This window comes from Benincasa hispida, chromosome 7 (genome assembly GCF_009727055.1).
Source record: "Benincasa hispida cultivar B227 chromosome 7, ASM972705v1, whole genome shotgun sequence".
NCBI lineage: Eukaryota > Viridiplantae > Streptophyta > Magnoliopsida > Cucurbitales > Cucurbitaceae > Benincasa > Benincasa hispida.
In genome coordinates, this window is record NC_052355.1 from 28,420,533 (window position 1) to 28,431,402 (window position 10,870).

A 10,870-nucleotide genomic window follows, 5' to 3' on the forward strand; every position below is an offset into this window, starting at 1 on the left:
CATTAGTATTAGGAATCCGGCGAGGCCAAGAGAAATGTAAAGGAAATTGTAGAAGACTTTGAGTTCGTTTGGGTGTCGGATGACTTTGATGATACGAATTGTTCGTAAAAACGCGAAGGAAATTGCCGCCGGGAGCCATCCGATGAGGAGAATTAAGGATTTGGTGTCGTTGCCGTAAAATGCGTGGAAGAGTTGTGTGATTATGGCGCCGCTCCGCCCGACGTACCCCTTCAAGATACCTAAAATTTGTTAACGTTCAAGTTTAATTAGTAGTGATTTTTATTTATAAAAATTTAATCCATTTGATTTTGTAATAATTTAGTATTGTATTTTTAAATCTGTAACAATTAGTCCCTAATATAAATAAATGTATCAAAATTAGATGTCAATTTTAATTATTTTGTGATGTATATTTTATATTTATATAAAAATATTGAATCTCTAATTAGTTTATTAGTTTATATATGCCAAAAATCTCATTAAGTCTTAACACTAAATTGTTACAAATTTCAAAGTACATGAACTAAATTGTTACATACTAAAGTTCATGGACTAAATTGTTACAAAATTGAAAGTTAAAAGACTAAATTGTTACAATCCAAAGTTAAGAACTAAATTGTTACTTTTAGAAGGATAGGGACTAAAAGTGATTTTAAACCTTGATTTTTTCTTCTTAATAAAATCTTGAATAGGGTTGTTTTTAAATATAAAAAAATTAACCAAAATATTTACAAAATATAGCAAAAATTTAGAACTATTAATTATAAATGTTGATAGACTTCTATGAGTGAACTGGTATCTATCAACGTCTATCATTAATAGTTATAAAAATTTATTATATTTTGTAAATATTTTTAATCATTTTTTCATTTTAAATAATTTCTAAAAAAAACAAAGTAAAATTTTTGAAAATAAATTGGTAATTAAAATACATACTGAGAACAACGCCGCGACTCTCAGGAAAGTTCTTGACACAAGTAACAAGAGAACCCGTATTAGCAAAGGACTGAGAATTGGCTCCAATACAAATATAGACACACATTTGCCAAACTTTGGGGGCGGAGATCCGTCGAGTAACGGCGAGCCAAATCATAAAGTAACCAAAGAAATTCAGAATGGCGCCGATGGATAGAACCACCCACGGCGGCGTAACTTCGTTAATAAGCCCAGACAAAACGCCGACGTTTGCACCCAAATCCTTAAAAAAACTCAACAAATTCAACGTTGTTTGGTCGTAACCCAAAACCGATTTTATGTCATCGGAATATAGGCCGAACATGTACGTCGCTCCAGTTGTCGCCATGATTAGGAGTGAAGCGAACACCACAAACCACCGTCCGGTGATGACGTGGACGGCGATGCTCCTTATGTGGGAGCACCTCAAGATTCCTCCGCCGGCCACCATTTTCTTGGAGGTGGATTATTCGTGTAACGAGAGAAAAGGAGAAAGAGAAAGTGAGATGTTTGGTTATTGAGTGGTTGTGAATTGAAGGAAAATATGTAGACGTTTTGAAATCAATAACAGAGACTCTATAAGTTGACTTGAAGAATTTGTAGTGAAGCTTAATTAACTAATTAATGTCATTGTGTAATGATTTAATTAGTTGAGAAATATTCGAGTTGGTTAGCAATTTTATTCTATTTCAGTAAAATGCAAAAATGAAATTTTTACATAAAATTTATGATATTAACCTCAAGTTTAGAGGTTCGGTTTTTCCACCCTAAATATTGTCTATATATGTGTGCTTTTAAATGCTCGAATTTAGTTATTTTAGATTTTTAATAAATATTTGAAATATTTGAATAGGGTAGTTGAGAAATATGTAAATTAATTAGCAACTTTATTCTATTTCAAAATGAGTATAACTCAATTGATATAAAGTTTGTAATATCAACCTCGAGCTTAGAGTTCGACTCCATTTCAAATATGTCAAAAAAAAATATTTTATTATTATGCTCTTAAAGGATTGAATTTAGTTATTTTAGATTTTTAATAAGACTTTTAAATGGTTTTTTTATGAGAAAACTTTTAAACGGTTAGATTTATCTTTTAAGAAAAAAAAAATAATGATAAGATACCAATAATGTTAGAAACATACTATTTTCTTAAATTTTTTTTCTCACCAAATTACATCACTAACAATTGATTGTTTTAAATATTCATTCAATTCAAACTTGAAATATAAAAATAATCCAAGCTTATTTTGAGTTCCACAACTCAATCTAAGGTACCAAAAGGATAGTAGGGAAGCTCTTGTGGGGTTCAGAGCAGAAATCAAGGAAGTTGCCGCTGGAGATCTTGATTCAAAGGTACTTTAAAGGTTAGTGTTGAAACTCTGTTTCTAGTGTATGAGCATGCTTAGTTTGAAGCCAAAATTAATGAATTAGAATGCTTAATATCCTGTTTTACTTCCGTTGCCTACTTTCTAAATCCAACAATTGGTATCAGAGCATCATTTAAGCATTCAATTTGGTTTAACTTTGGCTTGGTGTTGTTGTTTCATGAGTTGTATGAAAATGATGAAGTAATATGATTTCTCTGAGCTTTGGCATTGTTTTCTTTTCAATTATGATGTAATTCTTATAATTGGCTCTTGTTTGTTGAGCCTTAATGTGTGTTTAAGTATATGTAATTCGTATAGAGTCATTAGAGTTGCAATTAAGTTGTAATTGAAGAAAGAAGTGAAGAAGCTCAAGCAGCAAGAACCAGATTTTCAACATCTGCTCAAAACTCGATGCTCGATGCTCAAAAACTCGATACATGATGCCTTACTCGATGAGCAACTCAATGGTATTTTGTGAAATACTCGATGCACAATGCCATACTCGATGCTTATACTCGATGGTATTTCGTGATATACTCGATGAATGATACTAATGGAAAAAATTACTTGCGGAGAACCCAATCCCCGCGGAGAAATACTCGATGGTATTCGATGCTCATACTTGCTCGTATATAATGAAATACTCGATGCATGATGGTACTTGATGGCATACTCGATGCTTGATGGTACTCGACGGTTCTTTGCTCGGTTTAGCACAGTTTTGAGCATTGGAAGTCCAGTTCAAGGTGGTTCAAGCATTCCAAAAGTGTTTTTAAGCTAATTTTTGCTTGTGGTCTCACCGTGACCAAACTCCTCACGCTCTTTCTCGTCCAACAAACAATCGCCCAACGACACCACGATCGTCTACACGAACAACAAGCAACGGGGACGACACCACCACTCCAAGCCCTTAGTATTCTCGGAGTGAGAATCCAAAGGGTGGACTTTGATGGAATTGGTAGAGGGGAGAAGGAAAAGCAATCGTGTACTACGAACAAGCAAGTGGGGGAAAGGAGAAGACCTGTCTCTTATACACATCTAGATGTGTATAAGAGACAGCTCGAAGCCCTTAGTATTCTCGGAGTGAGAATCCAAAGGGTGGACTTTGATGGAATTGGTAGAGGGGAGAAGGAAAAGCAATCGTGTACTACGAACAAGCAAGTGGGGGAAAGGGACAACTATCGTTGATCGTTTAGGTTGGGGTACACGATCGTGTAGTAATTGCTAAGCGATCGTCTAGGTTAAAGGTAAGCGATCGTTTAAGAAATCTCAGGCGATCGTTCAGTAAACGCGGGTGTACAATCGTTTAGTAGGCGGGCACTATCGTATAGGCTCTCAACACTAAGCGATGGAAGACTTTCACACCATGAGCAAATTTTGCTGAGAAATAGAGTTTGAAAAACTGTTCTTTAGTCAGTCGATAAACCAGCCTTCATCTCCTTATTCCCTTAATCCAAGCTTATTTTGAGTCCCACAACTTAATCCAGGGCACCAAGAGGATAGTAGGGAAGCCCTTGTGGTGGTTCACGAGTAGAAATCAAGGAGGTTGCAGCTGGAGATCTTTATTCAAAGGTACTTCAAATGTTAGTGTTGAAACTTTGTTTCTAGTTTATGAGCATGCTTAGTTTGAAGTCAAAATTACTGGATTAGAATGCTTAATGTTCCTGTTTTACTTCCGTTGTCTGCTTCCTGAATCCAACAAGCTTGGGCCTTTACTTTTGAGGGTCGAGCTAGGTCGGGCTAGCCCAATAATGAGGATGATATCAGATTATAAGAAAAAGAATTATTTTTATTTTCCACTTGAGCATAGGAATATTTATACTCGACTAAAATCAATGTTTGAATCTTTACTCCACTTATACCTATTTTTTTAAAAAATATTTGATAATTATTTTATTTTTAATTTTCTATTTATGAAAATTTAAGCTTAAAATCAGTACTTCTACCCATAGTTGTCTTGTTTTAAATCTACTCTTTAAACATGATTTTAAAAAACCAAATAAAAATTTGAAAATTAACTTTATTATTATTCTTTTAAATTTTGTTTAGTGAGGAAGAAAGAAGAGTTAAACAATTATAATATTCACTAACGGGGCATTAGTTGGTGATTATTATATGGAAATTAGATTATCTATAAAGTTAAATTGTTTTTTTAGTTTAGTTGAAATATTTAGTTTGGGGTGTTGTGTTAAGTTTAGTTGAGTTAGGGTATTTAGTGTAGTTTTTCTAAATGAAATTGATTTTGTCTTGAATTTTTTTTTTACCTTTTTAAATATAAAAAAATATTTAAAAGTATTTATTACTCTATAGCAAAAAGTTGTAAAGTACAAACCACTTTCGTAACTTTTTGCTATAAAATGTAAATATGTTTAATTTTTCTATTTATAAGAATTTTTTTTTCTTATTTTTTAAAATTTCCAACTACCTCATATTTTTCCTAAAATTTTTAACACTAAAAAATATTTTATTCTTTTTTCCCATTCTTAGAACATAACAAATTCCTACAAAATAAAATATACTAAACACAAATTTTGAATTAATTTTTGAACAGTTATAAACATATATTTTTTTTTCATTCATAAACACCAAACATATCAAACAAATTAAAAATTTTCACAACTATTTATCCTCGATCATGAACACTGAGAAGCTTAAAAATTGAGTAACTTTTTTTTTTTTTCTTCTTGAAAAATGTAACATATTTTACCACAAAACTTGAACACTCAATTGCATAATGATATTTATCTACATCCTTAAATATGTCATATTCCAATAAACTTAACATTTTCTCTAATCCCTAACCCTCAATTTTTAACCTCAAATTAATTTAACTTGACCATAATTGTTAATTAAAAATAAAAAACAAAACAAAACAAAAACAAATTCTTCTCAGTTTTTTTTTTCCATTTGTGAAATATGAATTAAAAAATTTTTGTGGTTAAGGATTTTTTTTTTTTTTTTGCAAACTTTTGATTATCCACATTTTACACTAATATAACGAAATGATTTTGTTTTTTTGGTGAAAACCCTTTTTTGCAAACATTTTTTTTGTTTAACCAATTTTTATGATTAATTTTTATGGTTAAGTCTAATTTGCCACTTACAAATGAAATAATAATATCCACAAAAATGTCTATGTACATGTTAAGTCTAATTTTTATGGTTAAGTCTAATTTGTCACTTACAAATGAAATAATAATATCCATAAAAGTGTCCATGTAAGAAAATGTATAACAATGAATAACTCATGTTGGTGTGTCAAACACCCTCCAAAAGAGAAAAAAAACAAAACAAAAATAGTTATCAAATTGAAGTAGGTTAATGCCTGAACATTATGTCAACTTATATGTAATTCTTTTAACATATATTTTCAACCAAGTAGTTAGACATTCTCTACTCCAAACTCTCATGTTAAATGCTAAAAAAATATAAAATTATCTAATGTGAAGTCAAAAAAGTTTAGAGATGCACTCAATTGTTTTTTTTTCTTTTTTGTCAATATTTAAGGTGAAAGAATCTAACCTATAATTTCAAAACTAAGGAATTTACACCATCATTCAATTATAATAATATGAATCCTTTTAAATATAAGTCCTTAAAAATCCTATCATTAACTTTTTTTTTCCTTTTCCTTTTCCTTTTCTTTTTTTTGGCTTGTTATAATTTCTCATAAAAAAAAAACATAGTGCTTTCAAACATAAGGCAAAGAGATGAGAAAAATATCACTTTCCAAAACCCCAAGGGATTGTTTGGTTGATAGATTTTCTGCATAAGAATTAACATAGATATCTAATTCTCACGTTTGTTTGAGAGTTTTCACCTCTTTGCTTGGGAATAAGCTATTTCCAAGCAATCTCATTTCTAACACATGAGGTTTTCTATTCCCTTCCAAAACTATAAACTTTCTTTTCCCCTTTTTCATTTTACATCTAATTTCACTTTAAATATAGTTAATTAATTAAATAATATTAATTTAACAAAAATGATATAAATATTTATTTTAATAAATCAATAATGATATATTAAAATATATACTTGACTTATTTTTATAATAAAAATTTATTAAATGAATGAAATTATTTTTTACATAAATGATTAATTTATTAACTAATAATATCTTAAATATATTTAATTAGTAAACTAGGATTAGTTAAATTTAGTTAATATTAAACTTCATTTTCAATAATAGTAATTTATTACTTTATTGTTTTTTTAATAATCAAGTAATTTATGAAGATTAATTTTAATTCAATCCTTCATTATGAACATATACTCGTCACTGATTATTTATAAGAAGTTAATTATTTATTATGATTATTTTTTATAACTCCGTTCATTATTAACATATCATATTTACAAAATACTTTTTAGTATTCTTTATTAATATATGATATTTTTATCTCATTTTCTTCACCTTTTATATAATGTATTATCCATTTAAATATATTTTCTTATATTATTTAATTTAATGTAAAATTACTAATGTTGAGTTTAATTGATAATAAAAATAATTAAGTGTTATATTATAATTAGTATGACGTTCATTAAATGCATTAACTGGTTAATTTTAATTATAAAATTATTAAAATATTTATAGTTATAATTAAAATATTGAATAATTATAATTATAATTTTTAAATATTTATAATTAAAATTATTATTCATTCCTAATTAATTAATTTTTTATTGATATATTGAATATTATTTATTCTTTAAATTATTAAACTATCACAATTCTAATAAGATTTTCATGATTAATTTCATAAATTAGATACAAACATTATTTTTGTTCACCAAATTTTGATAGCATTTAGATGCACAACCAAATACAATCATATTTGATTTCCAAATATCATATTTACAGACATCTTATTCTCATAAATCATTTATTCACAGATATTTAGAAATCCTTATACCAAACGCCCAAGAATCGATCTAAAAGTCTGCTTCAACCCTTTCGAATTTTTCTCTTTGTCTTTTTCACATTTCCATCATTTTTTTTGTCTCTTCCCCTGCTCCGGCTGGCGCGACAGCTCCATTTCCGGCAACCTCTGTTTCAGCTTCATCTCGAAACTTCTTATAGATATCACTCTTGTAGAAACTCTTGGTTCTAATCACTAAAATCAATGAAATAAACGTACCCAATAAAGTAACTGCAGTGATTACAATGAACGAAAGCTTAAAGCATTCCCCACCAAAGCACTTTAATCTTCTTCCCTGCTTTTCTAGTAATCCCTTTTGCTCTGAGCTGCTTCTCTGCCTCTCTATCGTAGAAATTCCCAGCCACTTTCACATTCAAAATATAAAGCCCAATTGGGCTCGCCACTGACCCAAAATTGTAAAGCGTTGAGTAATATTTCAACCCAAAAAGCTCTGAAATTATGGCGAAAATCACCGGCCATTGTGCTCCAAAGCAGAATCCGATTACCGACTGAAGCCACATATAGCCCATTTGGGACATCAAATGCGATCATCAAATGGCCGACACAGGACAAAAGAAGAGTTAGAGAGAGTATTAAAGGACGAGGAAATTTGTATTTTGTCACAACAATTTCAGAGACGAAACCAGAGGCAATTCGGCCAAGGTAATTCCAAATGCTGACTAATGATACAAATGTGCTAATGCTTCTTTTTGGGTACCCCAAAGACATTCCAATTTGACCTAAATTGTCGATCGCAGTTAACGTTCCGCCGACGCCACAAGTTGCAGAAAGGAATAGAATCAGCATGTCGATGCTGAAGAGAGCTTGGAGAATTGTGAAGTCCTCGCCACGTTCTGGTGGACTGAAAACTGTTGTCCAACAAGATGGTTCCTTTTGTTCTTGTTTTGGGGTTTGTTTCGGATGCTCTGTTTTTGGGAGTTGCTCTGTAACAATTTGAACACAGGGATTTGAGGATTTAATGAAGGCGGTTTTGAGTTTCCAGAGATTGTATTCTTCGATGATGACGACGGCGAGTGGGAGGAAGAGGAGGACGAGGACGACGGCGGCACTGCCACCATATTCGTTTTGAGTAAACTCTGTTTTGCTTTCTATGATGATCATTAGCATTAGGAATCCGGCGAGGCCAAGAGAAATGTAAAGGAAATTGTAGAAGACTTTGAGTTCGTTTGGGTGTCGAATGACTTTGATGATACGAATTGTTCGTAAAAACGCGAAGGAAATTGCCGCCGGGAGCCATCCGATGAGGAGAATTAAGGATTTGGTGTCGTTGCCGTAAAATGCGTGGAAGAGTTGTGTGATTATGGCGCCGCTCAGCCCGACGTACCCCTTCAAGATACCTAAAATTTTTTAACGTTTAATTATAATTAGTAGTGATTTTTATTATTTTTTAAAACTTGGAATCTAATGTTGGAATCTCTAGGAAAATAGTAAACAATGGGAGTGTTTACAAAACCTAAGTTTGAATTTAGGAAGAAAATAATGAATGATTATAGATTAAATTTATAAGCTAAGTTCTCGAACTTAATGAAATGTTTGATAAATTTTAGAACTTCCAACTTTGTTTTAAACAAGTCTATGACATAATTAACTTTTTCTTTAACCAATTCATCTAATAGTTAGAAAATTAAATTTTATATCCAAGATTTTGAATTTCACATTCTAGTTTACTTTAAAAAAAAAAAAAAAAAAAATCACTTTTGATACCTAACCTTTTACAAAAGTATCAATTTAGTCAATATACTTTTGATTTTTTAATAATTTAGTCTCTAAAATTTAGTATGTAATAATTTAGTCATTGTATTTTTAAATTTGTAACTATTACTCCCCAACGTAAACAAATTTTTCAAAATTAGATGTCGATTTTAATTATTTTATGATGTATACTTTATATTTTATAAAGATATTGAGTCTCTAATTAATTTATTGGTTTATTTATACCAGAAATCACATTAAGTCTTAACACTAATTTTTAAAATAGGGACTAAATTGTTACAAATTTCAAAGTATAAGAATTAAATTGTTACATAGTAAAGTTCATAGACTAAATTGTTACAAATGTGAAAGTTAAGGGACTAATTCGTTACAATCCAAAGTTCAAGAACGAAATTGTTACTTTTACCCAAGTGCAGGGACTAAAAGTGATTTTAAACCTTGATTTTTTCTTCTTAAGAAAATCTTGAATATGGTTGTTTTAAAATATAAAAAGTTAATCAAAATATTTACAAAATATAGCAAAATTTTAGAACTATTAAGGATAGATGCTGATAGACTTCTATCAATTTCTATCCGTGACCTAGTGTCTATCAACATCTATCATTAATAGTTCTAAAATTTTGCTATATCTAGTAAATATTTTCAATCATTTTTTCATTTGAAATAATTTCTAAAAAAAAAAAAAAAGTAAAATTTCTGACAATAAATTGGTAATTAAAATACATACCGAGAACGACGCCGCGACTCTCAGGAAAGTTCTTGACACAAGTAACAAGAGAACCCGTATTAGCAAAGGACTGAGAATTGGCTCCAATACAAATATAGACACACATTTGCCAAACTTTGGGGGCGGAGATCCGTCGAGTAACGGCGAGCCAAATCATAAAGTAACCAAAGAAATTCAGAATGGCGCCGATGGATAGAACCACCCACGGCGGCGTAACTTCGTTAATAAGCCCAGACAAAACGCCGACGTTTGCACCCAAATCCTTAAAAAAACTCAACAAATTCAACGTTGTTTGGTCGTAACCCAAAACCGATTTTATGTCATCGGAATATAGGCCGAACATGTACGTCGCTCCGGCTGCCGCCATGATTAGGAGTGAAGCGAACACCACAAACCACCGTCCGGTGATGACGTGGACGGCGATGCTCCTCATGTCGGAGCACCCCAAGATTCCTCCGCCGGCCACCATTTTCTTGGAGGTGGATTGTTCGTGTAATGAGAGAAAAAGAGAGAGAAAGTGAGATGTTTGGTTATTGAGTGGTTGTGAATCGAAGAAAAATATATAGACTTTTTGAAATCAATTACGAGACTCTATAAGTTGACTTGAAGAATCTGTAGGGAAGCTGAATTAACTAATTAATGTCATTGTTTGTGAAGCTGAATTAACTAATTAATGTCATTGTTTGTCTTATGTCCTACAAACATGTGATACCAATAATATTGTCTTACTTTTGCTTGTGGGTTGAAGGTTTAAATTTAAGGTAAGTTATCAATTTATCATCCTAGTTTTATTGAGTTGGTATAGATTTCAATGTTTCTTTAAAATATATGTGTAATGATTTAATTAGTTGAAAAATATACGAGTTGATTAGCAATTTTATTCTATTTCAGTAACTTATGCAAATATGAACTTATGATATGAACCTTAAGTTTAGAGATTCGATTTTTCCACCCTAAATATTGTTTATATATATGTGCTTTTAAATGCTCGAATTTAGTTATTTTAGATTTTAATAAATATTTAAAATATTCGAACAGGGTAGTTGAGAAATATGCAAATTAATTAGCAACTTTATTTTATTTCAATAAGTATATCAAAATGAATATAGTTCAATTGACATAAAGTTTGTAATATCAACCTCAATCTTAGAGTTTGATTCCCC

General features: G+C 30.6%; 1 protein-coding gene and 1 pseudogene across 1 annotated transcript; both read right to left on the minus strand.

Annotated features, from left to right (window-relative positions):
* LOC120082171 overlaps positions 1–1,488 on the minus strand; it is a 6,097-nt pseudogene extending 4,609 nt beyond the window's left edge.
* Positions 1,489–7,133: 5,645 nt separating this feature from the next.
* Positions 7,134–10,261, minus strand: LOC120082170 (protein NUCLEAR FUSION DEFECTIVE 4-like). Its single transcript, XM_039037425.1, is given in 4 exon segments — positions 7,134–7,532; positions 7,534–7,752; positions 7,754–8,604; positions 9,708–10,261. Coding segments are annotated over 4 exon segments (1,767 nt in total). The 5' UTR covers positions 10,177–10,261; the 3' UTR covers positions 7,134–7,304.
* Positions 10,262–10,870: the final 609 nt, after the last annotated feature.